At 42.4% G+C, this 17,524-nt stretch overlaps 1 protein-coding gene and 1 long non-coding RNA gene across 12 annotated transcripts in view; one reads left to right on the top strand and one right to left on the bottom strand.

Annotated features, from left to right (window-relative positions):
* Nucleotides 1–17,524, top strand: part of TMC5 (transmembrane channel like 5) — an 81,449-nt gene that overhangs the window by 41,736 nt on the left and 22,189 nt on the right. For all 11 annotated transcript variants that reach the window (XM_029576879.1, XM_029576880.1, XM_029576873.1 and 8 more), the window contains 5 exons: nucleotides 2,673–2,825; nucleotides 7,375–7,541; nucleotides 11,326–11,404; nucleotides 13,623–13,720; nucleotides 16,486–16,581. In XM_029576879.1, the coding sequence (XP_029432739.1) occupies nucleotides 2,673–2,825; nucleotides 7,375–7,541; nucleotides 11,326–11,404; nucleotides 13,623–13,720; nucleotides 16,486–16,581 (593 nt within the window). The remainder of the gene's footprint in view (nucleotides 1–2,672; nucleotides 2,826–7,374; nucleotides 7,542–11,325; nucleotides 11,405–13,622; nucleotides 13,721–16,485; nucleotides 16,582–17,524) is intronic.
* Nucleotides 17–5,978, bottom strand: LOC115075927. The gene is made up of 3 exons (XR_003852644.1): nucleotides 5,836–5,978; nucleotides 4,961–5,079; nucleotides 17–670 (listed from the first exon to the last, which is right to left on the bottom strand). It is a non-coding gene; the product is annotated as an uncharacterized LOC115075927 (long non-coding RNA).

The following is a 17,524-nucleotide window of genomic DNA, read 5'->3' as shown; positions in this document are numbered from 1 at the left end:
CAGGCTACAAGCCTTCTCTTACAAAACAAGTCTGTTTGGCTGAAACTGGTTAAACAAATCCTCCATCTAGTTTATATTGGTAGACCCCCAAAATAATCCAAATAGCTGGGTACATGTGCAGCATGACTTTGGGCCACACAACTGTGCACCTGACCTGCAGCTCTGCATTTAGTTTGAGTACAGCACCTTGACACTCCAGATAGAAAGATGCTTTAAAATGGATTTCAATAAATACAATTTAAATGCCTGCTTAGCCTCAAACCAACAGAAATTTGACTGTGGCCAAGTCCCCCTTAGTTTGGCAATCTCCACATGGTACTTAGAGACAGTATTACTAATCAGAAGCATTGCATGACTTTTTTTTTTTTTTTTTTTAAATCAGGGTTAGTTCTCATTTAACCTTGATGAAAGAATGTGGAAGACAGGCCAAAGCAAAGACATTTTATTTATTTGGACTTATAAACTCAGCTTTTTGAAAATTGCTCAAAGCAGGGACATGAAAGGACACACTTGGGTACATTTTTGGATTTTACTTCCAGCATCACTTTAACACTCCAAAGCTGGATACGTTGAAGTGCTGGTTTCCTGATGGTCTGGGCTGCTATTCAGCTACCTATCATGAAGTTTCAGAGAAGCTGCAACACACAGTCATGAGATGGAAAGACGGCATCTGAAAAACATATTTATCTACTTATTACCCACCTAGCTATATGGTATTCTGGGGGAGGAGGGGCTACAACATAATCTTATTACACACATAATAAAATACCAACTACAATTTTTATATGTTAATATTTTCAATAAAATCAGCCACTTAAATAGCAAAACTGATTTCTTTTTTCTGGCATTCGTTTAATTATTGACAGTGCTATCACCTTAATTTTCACTATTTCAGAACTCCAATGTGGTTTTCTGCTTTTTAATCTTATGGCCCTTTGCTTCAGCAATGGAGAGGATTTATATGCAGTAAGTGTGGTAATCAGATATGGGAATCATAAGTAAAATCTCCTTTACCTATATGATGAAAAGTGGAATTACATGGGGTTTATTGTTCAAAGGATTACTAGTGCTCATTTACAGTCCTTTTTACATGAGAGTAGAAAGCTCACACATTATGGATGTGGACAGAAAAAAGTGTTTTGCTTTTTTTTTTTTAATTTTATTTGGGGTTTTTATTATTATTATTTTTTTTTTTTTGTTTATTTCAGTTTGTTTCTTTTAGTACAAGCAAAATAAACACACACACAAGTATTTGAAGTTGGGAAATGCCTTCACAGTTCTCAATTCCCCTCCAGCATTTCTTTAACCAAGGGGTGGGTTCTTGCTGTGGGGGTAAAGGTTATTCCTTTGTGGCCCAGGCAGTGGAGCGTGGTTCCCCGAGAGTGTGCATCTCTTTCTGATCTCAAGAGGTTTAATGCTGGGACAAACAGGTGGGACACTGTTCTGGGTGCTCAAAATAAAGTTTACTGATTCTCTCAAAATTAACTCAGTGTCCAATCAGACCAAAAGTGTGTGGGATTACATCTGTGTTTCTCATAGATGTTTTCTCTTTCTCTGGGTACTTGTTCTGTCTCTCAGTTCCCTGGGATGGAGCTTACCACTTCTTCCCTCGGTGTATAAACTGCCCCAGTAATGCATGGAAATCCTATTGGTGATGGGATCCCCTTATTCACCGAAAAATTCTACCTCAGTCCAATTGCTCGGTCTCTTGAAACCAGCCTATGTCCTTCTCCCCTGGGGTGAAGATCCTGTGGAGGGTCCTCAGAAATTTCTGTTCCTGCTTTCCCATCCTGAGGTAGCCTTCCAGATGGAAAGGTCCCAAGAAGATGAAAAAACCCTGGTTCTTATAGCTCTCAATCCCAGTGTGAGGAGGGATGGACAAAAAAAAACCCCCAAACTTCCCACACTTCCAAAAATGATACTTCAACCTTACAAAAATCAAACTCCACTGGATTGAATAAACGCCACCTTCATTTCAGGTCTGCCTTGCCTCTGGGCAGATCACCACAGACTCGGCATCCTGGCTTCCAGATTGGGTTTGGGCCTTCACCAAAAATAACAGGCATTTACCCCAGTCTAAAGCAACAGTCTTTAAGGCACTAAAGCAGTCCCCCAAATGGTAAGCAGTGCACAGCAGGGATTAACCTCCTAAAAAAAAAATTAAAAAAAATACAGTGACGGGGTAGGCCTCATTATAAAAGAAAACTCCAGGTTGCTCCTTATTCCTCGAAGTCTCAAACCAAAATGCCAGACGACTCCTACTCTCAGCCCCACTGAGACAACCAGTCATAGCCACCCAGACTGAGAAGGGCTGTGAGGGAATGGTAGTGCCACTGAGCTGTTATAGCTCCCATGGGCCAGGGAACTACGGCCACCCAGTATTGGATTTTTCTTTTTGTTTCATTTTGAAACAACACATTACAAGACCAGGCGTTTTGTTTACTTTTTCATGTTGTTTCAAAATGGATGCACACCCCCTACTCACAATACCCACCTTTTCTCAGCGTGCATGTGAACATGCTCAGCCTTGGGCCTATGGCTTATTTTGGCAGCCTAATCTGATCCAGTTCTTTGCTTTATTTTTCTTTACCGGGCACCTGCAAATTTCTAAGGATAATTTTTATTAAAGTAAACAGTCTTTGGAGAGAATCATGCTTCACTTTGGGTTGCAGGAAGATCTGTCAGAAAAACAAGAGAAGCTGGTGCTTACTGGGAAGCAGCAGATCGTTGTCTATCTCATCCACCTGGCTGCGTGGATTATCTCTACAGGGATATCAATAGCTTGTTGTGCTGCTGTCTACATCCTCTCCGTTAAGAGCTCTGAGGTAATTGTCAATGACGCACTTTCTGTATTGCTTTATAATATGTTAATACTCTTTGGGGCAGATTTTTAAAAAGTATGCGAGCACGTACTTTTGTTCGCGCACCCGGCGCAAACAAGAGTACGCTGGATTTTAATAGATACGCGCGTAGCCGCACGTATCTTTTAAAATCCAGGGTCAGCGCGCGCAAGGCTGCGCAAAATCGGCAGCCTGCGAGCACCGAGCCACGCAGCCTGCCTCCGTTCCCTCCGAGGCCGCTCCGATTTCGGAGCGGCCTCGGAGGGAACTTTCTTTCCGGCGCCCCCCGGCCCTAACTAATTCCCCCCCCTACCTTTATTGCAAACGTTATGCCTGCCCAAGGCAGGCATAACTTGCGTGCGCCGGGCCGGCTGCCGGCGCGCCATGTTCCGGTCCGGGGGCTGGTCTGGAGGCCATGGCCATGCCCCCGGAACGCCCCTGGGCTGGAACCACAGCCGCGGCCCCGCCCTCGGAATGCCCCCGACACGCCCCCCCCAAGGAAAGCCCCGGGACTTACGAGCGTCCCGGGGCTTTGCGCACGCCGGCAGCCTACGCAACATAGGCTCGGCGCGCACAGGGGGAGCTTGGGGCAGGTTTTCGGGGGGTACGCGTGTATCGTATGCGCGTACCCCATTGAAAATCTGCCCCTTTATATAAAAAAAATGAGTGTGCAAAAAAAAGGAGAATCAAAATATTTTTGCAGGAGCTGCCATTAGGTTTTGGTTCTGTGGCATACATTCAAATTAAGGATAATTTTGGAAAGGGCTTCAAGTAACATAACATAATAATGATGGCAGAAAACAGCCCAAATGGTCCATCCAGTCTGCCCGGCAAGCTTCTTTTGGTAGTAACTGCTGCTCCGTGCAGGTTACCCCCAAGATTTATGTCAAGGGTAGTCTAGATTGTCTACAGATTGACGGTATATAAAAGAAATCAAATAAATAAATAAATAGTAATATTATAAATTAAAACCAAGCAACTGTCAAACACATAACAAAATTAGTGCTAGCAAGATATTTACAGGGTGAGCCGCCTGCCTGATAATTCTTACAGTGCTGCTGCTTTGCTTTTGGACTTGACCATAGAAGCAGTCCCGCACTTTTTCCCTAATGTCATGGGATCCCCCCCCCTGTCATGCCCCTTCTCCTCTTCCTGCCCCTTCTCTCATTGCTGGCCTTGATCAGGACCGGCTCTAGGTTAACTGGTATCCTGTGTGAAAACCGAACTTAGTCTCCCCTCCCCAGGCCGGACAAGAAAAAGGTACCAGCCAGCCCTAAGGTCAGGGTCATTTTGAAGTCCCTGTGGCGCCAGTCTCCAAACCGAGCAGCGCCATTTGAAAGGGGACGACCCAGAGGAGGGAGGGGAGTGGGCATCTCTCCTCCGTTTACTGCACAGGATTCCCACAAATGGGTTAAATGGGGCCAGATGATTCCTGGTCCCCAGTGCCTTTTTGGGTGGTATTCGCAGAGGGTCCCAGCAATGTTTGTCTTATTTGGGGGATTTGAAGGCCCAGGACCACTTTTTTTCTTGGGTGGGGGCCAGCTGGCTAGCAAACTTGGGTTTCGAGCAACCTCAGATCAGTCCCAGGGAAATCTCAGACCTGAGAAGGTGGAGGGCTTTTCCCCTTTTTATTTTTGCTGGGTTTTTTTCCAAAATGAAATGAAAGTAAAACCAATGAAATGTTGTTGGCTTTTTTTTTTTCTTTTTTTCTGTTTTGAAAATGTAATGAAACAAAATAGGAAATGTTGACATTTCCTATTTCATTTCAAATGAATGCAGGTCCCTAAAGAATACTGGGAGGCTGAAATCAGCATGGGACCTTATAACAGGTGATGTCAGCAAACCTGTTCTCTGTCTCCTGCTGCTACTTGATCTGGACTGGTCTGTCTGGACTCAAGGAAAGGAAATTAGCAGGTAAAACTAAATTTCTCCTTATTCCCGCATAAGTACCTGCAAAGTTGAATGAAACTATCCAAAACAGGTTATCGGAAGCCTGCAGGAGATTCCAGCAAAATGCACGTGCGCATCCCTGCTGCACCCCACACTTTAAAACTCCAGACTTCTGCCAAAAACAATAAATGCAAATCATCACTAAAATGGTATAAAATAGATTGGCCTACCAAGGCTGCTCTTTTCAAGTATGTTGCTTTGTGCCATCCCAGTGTGTATCCTTTTAAGTAAGAGAATGTGCATTCCTTGTCCTTCCCTTGAACAATATAACAATGGGAACACAGAAATCCTTCCAAGAAAAATAAAGAGAACGAAGAACAGTCAAACTGATCATTGGTAAATCATTCATGGAAAGAGGGCTGTATTATTGTCCCTGTACATTGTGAACTGAACATTATTGTTCTTTTTGGCAGTTTTGTGTATTTATAATACACTTTTAGAAGCGTACAGTGCTAAGCAGAAAGCAATTGCTCCAGATGCTACAGAAGTGTGATAGGAGGCAGCGAAGAAAGCGAGGAGCAGTCTTTATCCCTTTGCTGAAATAGACTTCAGTCTCCCTCATGCGCATTTTATTTGTTACTTTTATTTGCACTTTGATTATTATAGCTCTTTATTATGAAACATACATACATTACAAAAAAAAATAGGGTAGGGAATAAATATCCATCAGTCAGAGTCAAATATCCTCCAAGTTGTCATGGATAATATATGGTGCATAAGAAAAATTCCACTGGGTGAATATCTCCAGAAATTTAGCTACATATACAGTTCAGAAATTTTGCAGATTATGAGCCACAGAGAAAAGAGAACCGTGTCCTGCAGTTCACACTGGCTATCATGCTCATAGAACAATGGCCTTGTTTCCATTATTTGGTGGGTATAGGGATGTGCATACAACAATTTTTTTTTTTTAACAATGAAACAAATGAAAAAGAAAAAAAGAAAAAGAAAAGATTGGCATGACCCACCCCCTCCCCCATTGCCACCTCGGGCTTGGTGCTGACCCCCTTTGGGTTCTCGCATACCTCTCCACCCCACTCCTTACCCCATCTGAGGTCTTCAGTGGATAAGACCGATCAGGTGCTCCTGCCCTGCCATTGCTATTTGTTTTGAATTGGTGCTGTCAGACTCGAGGCCGGCACTATTTTATTGTACGGCAGAATCAAGGAAGGCTCCTTGGGATGATCTGAAACGTCTCAGAGGTGCAAAGAGAGTTAGTAATGAATCAACTGAAGGATGTCCAAACTTTTGCACATTATATATATTAATATAAAATATATATAATCCGGTGCCTATGAACAACATGCCAACATGTCATATTAACTTTTAACCATTAGAACATGCAATAAACACTGCATTTACAACCAATGTTCGTGCACTTCTGTGCATCATTCCCAGTGAGTTAAAGCTAAATATCATACATGAAAAAGTTTTCTTTTTTTTTTTTTTGTTTTTAGCACGTAGCACCATTTAATAGCCATGCATGTATAAATGTCAAATGGCAGCTATTTCAGTCTAAGAATTTAAAAACCAGACTAATGCATGTAGCACAAATGTCACAGTTTCGCCTGCCATGCAGACTCTCCGTGCCCTGGTCCTGTCTGCCATGACTCCTCCTTGCCTGCAGAGCCTGATCACCAGCCTTGCTAAGTTCCTCCTTGCGGCTCTCGCCCAAGTCTCACCCCTATGTAACCCTGCCCTGCCAGAACCACCTTGCCTATTCATGGAGTCACCTTTTGGCTCTCGGGCCTGGCCCCTCTAGTCTTGTACCTTGCCTTGTGACCTCTGGGCCTTCTTGTTGCTACCCAGGCCCTATGCTTTCTTGTTCCTTTCCTTACAGCCTCCCTTGCTTAATGGTCTCTGGGCCTCTGCCTTGCAGCCTTCTGGCCTCCAGGCTTGCTGCCTTTGGGCTTCTATGTTCCTTGTCCTGCATTGTCTGGCCTAGTACTTGTTCAGTCCGATCTCTGTTTGGTCTTGCCATGGCCAGCCCAGTCCTGGTACTCACTCCTTGTCTTGCCTCAGCCTGGATCTAGTTTCAGTATCCTGCCTTGCCTGTGTCTTTCCCAGTCTGTGCTCAGTACGTGTTCAGTCCCAGTCCCAGCTCAGTGTCCTGCTCCAGCCTGTCCGGACTCACCATGATGCATTTCTGCAGCAGCAAAGACCTACTGGCTCTGAGAACCTAAGAGCTCAACCTGTGGAGGAGGGGGCTGGCTAGGCAGAAGACTGACCCTTGTTTAGCCTAGTGTCCTGCCTTGTAGTCCAGCACAGCTCCAGTGGTGAATCCAGATCCCAGGAACCTTGACAACAAATAAAATCCGTGTGTTTCAAATTGAACTGTCAAACAAATCACTTTGGGTGTAGCTGATAATATACTAGCGACTTCGTTTCTCTGCATTTTATTTTATATAATCAATACTCTACCCAATTATACACCAGTTTATTCCTTTTTGACTAGTGTTTGAGGCAGATATTTTAATTTTTATATTAAAACATTATCTTAACATGGAAACAGAGGTTAAGTACTTAAAATTTGGGGTGCATCAGGCCTGAAACTGACCCTTCTCCTTCTCCTTTCCTTTCTCAGGGCTTCTCCTACAAGTCTAGAACTAGCCTTGCTGATCAGGGACTAACATTACTGCAACCATTTTTGATATCTGTGATTAATCTCGTCATGCCGTTTGTCTTCTCCTTGTCTGAATTCGTGGAGAAATTCAACTGCCCCAGGCATAAGATATATGTCTCCGTTATCAGGTATCCCATATCTTTCTTGGCTGTTTAGTGCAATATTTTTTCATAAGCAAGAGTCACACAGCACTCTATTGGACTAACCTCCTACTACAAAAGTAAGTTAAATATATTGCCCTTTTCTAAAAACGAATTTAAAAATGAAATATAGATTAAAACTGGTACCATTAACATTTCATATTTGAACTTTTGAAACAAGTCACCCTAAAGTACCAATTTAAGTCAAAGGAGTTTTAGAGGATTATAAAGTGTTAGATACACACCTGGGTGGATTCAGGAAGGGACACAGTACTAAGACCTTACTAGTCTTGGTGCTTAATTCTCTGCAATATTATCTAAATGGGAGAGAGCCACATTTGTTTCACTGGCTGTATCTACAGCACTTGTTATGTTCCTTAAAATCCATAGGGATAAGGGGTTATCCTGCTTAAATTCCATTACGAACTTACTTTGGTTCAAATTGTTCTTGGTTGATTGGACACAAGTTAGTTCTGGCAATGGTTTGTCCGCCTTAACAGATGCCACTCCGAGTGTACCCGGAGCTTCATTTGTAAACAAAAAGGAAAGTGAAACTGTGGTGTATAGGGAGGGAGGGGAAAGTGGAAAGGCGGAGCAGAGCCAGGTGTGACCAGGGCCAGCACAACCATTAGGCAGGACTAAGCGACTGCCTAGGCCGCACTGATGGCGAACTCCAGTCCTCGAGTGCCACAAACAGGCCAGGTTTTCAGGATATCCACAATGAATATGCCTGAGAGAGATTTGCAGGCAATGCCTCCATAGTATGCAAACCTATCTCATGCATATTCATTGTGAATATCCTGAAAACCTGGCCTGTTTGTGGCACTCGAGGACTGGAGTTTGCCATCAGTGGGCAGGGCACCGCCAGGGTTTGCAAGGGCATCATTTTCAAAATGTGAAAGAAGGGGCGACAGCAGTCACGGTGCACTCGCTGAGAGAGAGAGAGAAATGTAAAAGGGTGACCATAACAATATATATATATCTACCACTGTCGGGGGGCAAATTTGATTCAGGGTGGGTTGGGGGGGGGGGGCGGTGTTACATTGGTCTGCCTAGGGCGCTACAGACCCTTGCAATGGCCCTGTGCAAGGGGACAGGGCTGCTGTGAACTTCCTCTCTCTCTCTCTCTCACACACACGCATTCTTCACACTCTTCCTCCTTATCCCAGCGAACCTCCATCCCCAGCCCCCGCCAGTCCTCAACCTTCAAAGGCCGGCTGGTGGTTGAGCGCTTCTCCTTGGGCATTCTCCCTCACTTGTGCTGGGAAACCATGCAAAAAAAAAAAAAAAAATCCAAGCCGTGTGACTGCCTCTGTCTCTGGGTGAGCAACTCCAACACCCTCTGCTCTGCTTTCTGTAGGGGCTGGGGGGCCAAACATGATCTGTGCCGCTTCTGGCTTTGCTCAGTTTCCACAGTGACGCCAGTACTGATTTACACTGCCAGTTGTAGTCTGCTTATTTGGGTCCTAAAAGGTGGCAGAATGCTGTTCAGAGTTGTTCCACCAGAAATTAAGTCTCAGGTAAGACACACAGAAGGGGATTAAATGAATGTGGTACATGTTTGAAAGGCGTGAGCAGTAGTACCCTTCCTCGAAGCCAAGGTTGATAATTGGCCCTACTGCTCACAACTTTTAAACTTGTGGCAATTCAACCGTTTTTTTTTTTGTGCCCTTTCCTCCACAGTGTGTGCTTCTGGGATCATCCCCTCCCCTTCGGAGCAGGAGGGGGGAGGGAGAAGGGGGGAGCTGGATTAGGGAGCAGAGTGACTGTTCTTTGTGCCTGCTCATTCTTCTGCTCTTCCTTGCATGCTGCCTGGCGGGAGGATCTGGAGCAGAACAGCCCTGCTGCTCTCTTCCAGGCTGTTCCCTGGGTGCACCTCAGGGGTCAGCATCGTCAGCAGCTTTATGGTATATTTATTGGAGATGTGCATTCGGGAGAAATGAAATAGGACATTTCGTTGTTATTTCCTAATTCATTTCATGTTCAAAGCAATTGAAAATGTCGAAGTTTCGTTGGTTTTCACGTTTCATTTTGAAAAAACAAAAAAAAAAAGTCATCCGTGGAGCCTAAACCAGGCCCGAGGCCAGGGCCTCGCTTAGGGAATAGGCCAGGGTCCAAAGTAAGGGGCCTCAGCCTACATCTAAGAGCAACAGAGGGACTGGGCCTAGGCCTGAGGCTCAAGTCTCATCTAGGCATAGGCCGTGGCTGAGGCAGGGCACCGCAGCCTAGGCATGAGCATAGCATCGGGGTCTCAGCCTCGGCCTGGGCACAATGACAAGCCCTTGGGCCAAGTCCCCAAAAATTTTACCGGGGCCAGGAAACGTCCCCCACCCACTTATCTGGTCTGTCGGGAGTCCAACGTCGTGGCCCAGGTACAGACCTGACACCGGGTGCATCATCTCCAATATGTGACTTTTGTACTCTGTAGCTCAAGCACTGGTTTTAAGCTCCCTGGGCAGCTCTAATGCTATGCGTGTTGAGTTACCTAAGAATCATCTACGAATAATGGAGCTGATCCAAAATTTGGCTGCAAAACTGATTACTGGGTGGAAGAGTGGTGAGCATATTGCTCCTTTTTTTTTTTTTTTTTTTTTTAGAAAGAACTTCATTGACTTGCAGTGGCTTTTCAGATGCAATTTTAAGTTTTGGTATTAGTTTTCAGGGCCTGAAAAGGGAATGGACTTAATTATTGTTTTCATAATCCCTTGATCAGCAATTATGATCTGCTGAGAAATCCCCATTTGAAAATCTGTCTTTTAAAGTATGGTGATTTCAATTCCCAGGAAAACACGCTTTTACTATTGTGGACCCAGTGATGTGGAATGCACTTTTGCAAGAGTTAAAGACCAAAACTTGGCAGATTAAACAAAAAAAAAGAAATTGCAAAAGCATCTATTTAAACAGTTTTAAGCTCAATAGTGTTTTTGCAAACAGTAGCATTATTTTATCAGTATCTGTAATTTTGTGTTTTGGCAATGTTTGACCTTCATTGTGAAATGTGATTTAAAATGTATATGTATATATTAAGGAGGGAATTTCAAAGAGTTATGTGGCAATGATAAAAATAGCATATGTGCAAGAAAGCAGCATTTACACGTGTAATATGTTATAAACCTCATGTGCTTGCAGTATTGTGTGTAAATGTTAAAGGAGTGGTCTAGAACAGTGGTCCCCAACCCTGTCCTGGGGGCCCACCAGCCAGTGCATGCAAACTTTCTCTCATGCATATTCATTGTGGATATCCTGTAAACCCAACTGGCTGATGGGCCCCCAGGACAGGGTTGGGGACCACTGGTCTAGAAGCATTCCAGTGTGGGGTTCATAAGTACATGCACAAGTTGCTATTTTGTAAGAGGTATACGTGCATATATTACCCAATTTGTCCAAATACATTTACATCTGCTAATGGACTTGTGCAATTGAAATTGGATGTTTTTTGTCTGCAGCTTTTGGGTAGGAGATCTGGGTGAACTGGTGGGGGTTCCAGAAGAAGTGCTAAAGGAACAGCTTTCTTAGTTGAGCCAGTAAGGGAACCCTATCTGCTTTAGGCTGATTTCTGACATTCCTCCCTTTATCACTTGACCCTCTCACACGCAGCAATGAACAGAAGATTTGCTGTAGTTACTGAAATTAACAATGAGTCTGAGAATTTAAAAAGAGCCTTATGTATAATAAGATTTTGAAGTCAGTCCTTGCACTATTTCATCTAAATATTATTATATTCCATATTTAAAAAGAAGAGGTTCTGAAATTAAAATATTTTCTTTTGCAGAAATACTTTTCTCAAAATTTCAATAATTGGAGTTCTTTGCTATTACTGGTTTAGGTTTGTTGCTGAGTCAGACACAAAGGTAAGACTGCATCCATGAGATCTTGACCATAAAAGACATACCTACCAGGTACTATGCAGTATTTCAGAAATACATATAGTAAACAGAAATATGCTTTATAAATGTAAAAAAAAACTCGTTACTATAAATTAGATTCTTTAAATTGTTCCCCTGCAAATCTCCTGAGCCCATGGGAGTAGCTATGCTAAGAACAGTATCAAAAATGATCTCACTCACACGAGATCTGATAGGCCTATACTAGTTATGTCATAACCAATATCATATAAACTATAAACAGTATGAACCAGTCAGATTCATTCTCTGTGAGGTAAACTTGTGACCTTGTCCAAATATGGCTGCTCTCAAATATTCAACAGAATTGAGAACTTCTTTAAGAATGTTATATCAATTTAAAAAGTAAAGATTGTAATTGACTGCAGAATGGTTATTGATACTTGCCATGTAGACCATGTCTGGTTTTCATATATCCGCAATAAATGTACATGAGATGTATTTACATACATTGGAGACCTAGCGTAGGCAAATTTATCTTATGCATATCATTGTGGCTATCCTGAAAACCAGACTGGTTACGAGTGCCTCAAGAGTTCAGTTGGGAAACATTGGTACAGAGTTTTGAAATTTTATGCCAGTAGCTCCCAAATATGTCCTGGTCACCCCCATTTTCATATAATGGATCTCTAATATTTGCAAACTTATCCCATGCATATTCATTAGCAGTGCCAGATTAAGACCCTCTAGGGTACCTAGGCACCAAGACTGGAGGCCCCCTGCAACATAGGTTGACAACCCTCCTAACGTTGGAGAGCTCCCAAGCATTGGGAGCTCGGTGAATTCCTTCTTGGCTCACTTCCAAACAGTGGACAGGACTCTGTTTCAGTACAATGCTGCTAACTTTATTCTGCAAGTAATATTACAAGGACAAGGCCACCCTTTAAGTAAGCGCTCAGTGGGTGTTCTGGTTTTCTACACAAAAAAGGCTCTATGCCAAGTGTGTTGACACAAAATGCCCCAAGCCTTAAGTTCGGGTTATTAATGCAAATTATGTAATACATATCTCTGCTTAGCATATCTATTAAAGATTAGAGAAGCTATACATTCTTGCTTAACCTCTGCTAAGAGGATGGCATACTGATGGGGACTGGAGTAACTCAGAAATTTTGATCTGCCATCGTGAGCTGATTTGAAAAATCACAGGTCTTAGGATGCACCAGAACCTACTGTGCCTACTGGGTAATCTGGTACTGCTCATTGTGGATATCCTGAACATTCTGTGGGTCACCAGGACAAGTTTCGGAACCACATGGAGATTATGTGTTTCTTTTAGATTATTGTATGTTGTAGGGATGTGCCTAGTATTTACAAGATAGAAAACTTCCGACAAACAGCGAGCTCTGTTTCTTCAAATTTCACATCCCCTTTTTGTTCAAATGATGGTAGTTGGTGCATTTCTGCACTGTGATGCAAGGACATTATGAACAAAGAAAAGTTTAAAGCATGCACAGTTAGAACTCAGACTATAACATTGCGAAGTATAAAAGAGTAAACTATTTTTTTTTAAGTAGTTCCCTTTGTCATTTTGTATTTTATGGACATTGGGTTTTATTATGATTAATTACAATTTTTTATTAGCTGATAATGTTTGCATAGAACTAGTAGAAAGCACCTCTCTTGATACCAATTGGCTGACTTCTGGGTAATTTAGAATAGAGTTTGTCTAATTAAAGGCTCATACTGCCAGATTCTAGCCCTAGTTCTGATTAAGCTGGAAGTATAAAAGGGTAAAAAAAAAAAAAAAAGGATATTGTGCGTCTCAGATGAGCTTAGCAAGAATCCTCAGGAGGTACCAACTCTGGCAGCCAAGAGAGAGAGCCCTCCAGCTAGGCATCCAACCTGTACTGCGTATCACTACGCTCACAGTACGGCAGAGAACAGAAGACGCCAGATGGCAGACTAAAAGTCTACAAAATAAACTGATCAGCAATGCATAGATGCACATGAGGCAAGCCAACAGAAAAAGATTACTTTAAAATATTGATGTGATAGCAACTCAGCAGCATAACCTCCCTCTTTATGGATTCATATCTATGCTTTTCCTAGGCAATAATAATAATACACGTCATGTTGAGAATTACCATATGATGAACAAAAACAAATGAGAGAGACTTCCACAAACATTAGTTTGGCTAAGCATGCATCTTTTTTCTTTTTCTTTTAGTGCTGGGAATCATTGGTTGGCCAAGAGTTATATCGTCTGGTTATAATTGATTTCATATTTTCCTTGCTTGGCTCTTTCTTTAATGAATTTCTGCAAAGGTAATTATTCTGCTAGATATTTAATTTATGAACGAGAGCAATAGTTGGCCTCATCAATACTGTGTTCAGATTTTCAAATGTACTAATGACAAATTGCAATAGCCTGCTGCAATTGGAAATTTCATAATGGGGTCCATTTAGTAAAGTCATCTCTTAATGTGGGTAAATACGCTGATTTTAACACAGGCATTAACTACAAGAGTTAACACCAAATTTAGTAAACCTCATTATTCAAATCAGGTTTGTATGAATCTGTAAGGCACATATGTTATGGGCACAGTGTGTGCTCATCACAAACAAGACTGGCTTTAGGGTAGAGCAAGCCAAGCACTCACTTTTGGGAGTGCTGTGAGACATGGGGAGTCCCGGCCTTTGGGCTGGGCGGGCAGGAGGAGCAGCGTTTAATAGTGTGACAGCTCCCTCTGCTGCCAGAGACCAGTCTTGCAGTAAGAACCGCAAGATCAGATAATTTTGGGGCTCATACCACAAGACTGGCCCCACGCAGAAGAGGAAGCTGATGCTCAGTGCCAGCCGAGGATAAAGCTAAAGAACAGCTGGGAATACGGCCACCGAAAGGGAGGAGAAGGCTGAAGACACCGGGAATCAGGGGAGAGACCTACATTTTATTTAGCTTCCTTTTTAATAATGTGACATTTAGAGGTTGTGAGGGCAGGGAGACGGAGACTACATGGGATGGGGTGGAGGGCAGGAGAGGGAAATTTTATATGGGGTGGTGGAGGGAATGGAGAGGGAGATCCACATGGGGTTGAAAGGGGGGGGGGACGACGACAGGAAGACCTACATGGTGTGGTTGGGGTGGTGCAGAGAGAGAGAGAGAGACTTGCATCATATGGAGTGGTGGGTGACGGGGGAAGGAGACTACAAGGTGTGGGGGCAGGGAGCGAGACTGTTACATGGGATGACAGAGGAGACAGGAGGAGGTAGACCTAAAGAGGGTATGATGTCAGGAGCTATGGAGAGGGAGATTGATATGCAGGGCTGGTGCTAGCTCTTTAAAACTTTGATTAAGTTTCTCTGTTTTGGGACTTCTTATTCAGAAGAAAAAAAACTAAAATTATTAAATAGGAATGGTCCATTTGGGCTTTTCTGGTGAATAAACTCAATTCTATTCTTCTGTATAAAATATTTCAATCTGGCTTTTTGAGTATAAATAAAGAACTAGAAATCACATTTTGCTATCTTTGTCTTCGTCAAAGCTTTGAAAAGATCCCTTGCTTCTACTACTCATTGCTTCTAGTATAATAGTTTCTAGTTTCTACTTTATTGGTTTTTTATATACCGTTGCATCAGTAAAACCTTTACAACAGTTTACAATAAAATAAAATGGAAGCAATGAAAGTACAATCATTCATTAAAAGTACATATTTAATTATAAAATATTAAATGATTAAAAAGTAGTACAACTGTTAAAATCATAAGACAGCATAAGAGACTAGCAGTTACAATATAAGTTATAAAACATTAAAAGAGAAAATAATCCTTAGAGTTAAAAATTTCTAAAACTAAACAATAAGCAAAGAGGTCATTTATTAGTTACATCTGAATATGCATAATCAAAGAGCCATGTCTTAAGCTCTGTCTTAAATTTCTTACTGTCTGCTTGAAGTCTTATCTGGGCTGGTAACGTGCTTCGTTACCAGAGCTTCGGGCCGGCAATTGATATTGCTGGATCATGGACCTGACTGAGGTGTGTTGACTTTATTGATGGAATTGTTAAGAGGGCCTTGTTTGCCGACCTGAGGTTTCTCTGCGGGACATGTAAATAGAATACAATTATATCATATGTAACATTGTTTACAAAAAAACATATATATCCCAAATACAGTCACATACAATGAACAAAGATAATTCATTAGCTGCCGATCTTATCTCAGTTTCCTTTCATGCTTGCAAAAAATGAATATTTATTCCATGTCCTGAAATCAAATTAGTCAAAATACTTCAGTTGTGAAATTCTACTTCTTTTAATTTTTAAGAACCAGTATTGGCAGCTGCAGATGTGCGAGTATACTGTGCATGTGAGTTATCTGCGGCAGGATAAAATGGATGCTCATACTGAGCACCTGTTTTCCTGGCCCACACACAGCCACGTCTCCCGGGTGCCTGATGCTTTCGAGCACTAGGAATGCACAATATTAGCTGAGTGTGTCCAGGAGAGGTGGATGTGAGCGCATTGAAAAAATGGGTACCCAGTTTGGACGCACGTTTTTACTTGTGTGATATTGCATCGGCCTGTCGATGCATGCCTTACCCTAGCGCTCAATTCCTGGAGGCACTGATACCAACTGTCATGGCTGGATTGTAGGGGACCAATTTAGGGAAGTCACAAATTTAGAAATAATTGAACTATAAATATATCTGATTTACCATTGTCTATTACCCTGTGATTATTATTATCATTTGCTGAATTTATCAATTGTATTAATAAATTCTGAACTGCTTTTTATATAGTGTGCATGTGTGTTTTCATTGCAAAGAGTAAAAGCTCCATCTAGTGGCCATTACACTTGAATATTTTATATATATATATATATATATATATATATATATATATGTTAATCATATAATTTTTTTAAAACCTACATGAATTGTCAAACAGGCATTGACCTACTAATGGACATCTTCTGCTCTGTAAGTCTGTCTGCGGATGATTTTGACCTGTAAATAATCATTAACATTTGACTTGTTCTCCATTCAAGTTTGTTGCAGTAGGACAGCTACTGAGGTTTGCTTCATCCTTTCAGAATCATTGGAACCAGCTGCTGTAAAACTCTTGGGAAACCTGAATTTGACATTGCAAGAAATGTTTTAGATTTAATCTATGCACAGACTTTGGTGTGGTAAGTGAAGAAATGACAGGCAACTAAGAAGGGAATCAAGCCCTTGTTTTCAAACGGGTGTTGGTCTAAACAGGTATTTGCCAAAGGAGTTATGTGTGTAAATGTAATGTAACCTACCCTTGTAGCAATTTTAAAAGACCATTTATGGGCTTCACATGCACTTCCTTGTGTACAACCTATTGACAATTCGATGGCATATGTTGTATCAATTTTCAAAAGCCCAGTTACGATAGTAACTTTCAAAACGGTGCACAGGGACACATGTGCGTGCGTTCGTCGGCCTGTGCGCCAGGGACATGAATACGTTATAACCTGCACGCGTATATGCGTGCATGTTATAAAATTGCCTGGCTTGCATACACGTGCCCCAAATTTTAAGTGGGCGAATGCGAGAGTGCTCAAATGCCGCTTCTACCGCATACATCGGGGGATCTTAAAAGGAGCACACGCTGGTGCCATTTCCAGTTTTACCAGTTCATCCCCAGTTCACCCAGTTAAAAGATAGATCTTCCAAACTCCCCTGGTTTAAAAGCCTTCACTCCCTGCCCCCCGGTTATCCCCAACCCTTAAAGCCTGTCGATCTGCCTATTTATCATCCTCAGCAGACGGAAAGTTACAGGGCAGGGGGCACTGGCGCACAGCAGAGTGCGTAATTATTTACGCGCACTTCTCAGCTTCACCCTCAAAACCCCATGGCCTGCCCAGACCATGCCCCACGTCCAGCTCCTTTTTAAAAACGTCCAAGATGTGTGCGCCGCGGCATTTACACACACATGTGGACAGCTTTTAAAAATCAGCGCGGCGTGCGCAAGCCACTGGCTTTTAAAATTCACCTTTATGTGTGCAAAGTGCATTTACGCATGTAAAACTCAGTTTTAAGCATGTAAAGCCTTTTGAAAATCACTCTCATAAAGTGCAAGAAATCCTAAACCACTGCACTCTT

This window comes from Rhinatrema bivittatum, chromosome 14, assembly GCF_901001135.1.
Source record: "Rhinatrema bivittatum chromosome 14, aRhiBiv1.1, whole genome shotgun sequence".
Taxonomy (NCBI): domain Eukaryota; kingdom Metazoa; phylum Chordata; class Amphibia; order Gymnophiona; family Rhinatrematidae; genus Rhinatrema; species Rhinatrema bivittatum.
Note: the sequence above shows the minus strand (reverse complement) of the source record. Positions and strands in the feature narration are given on the sequence as shown.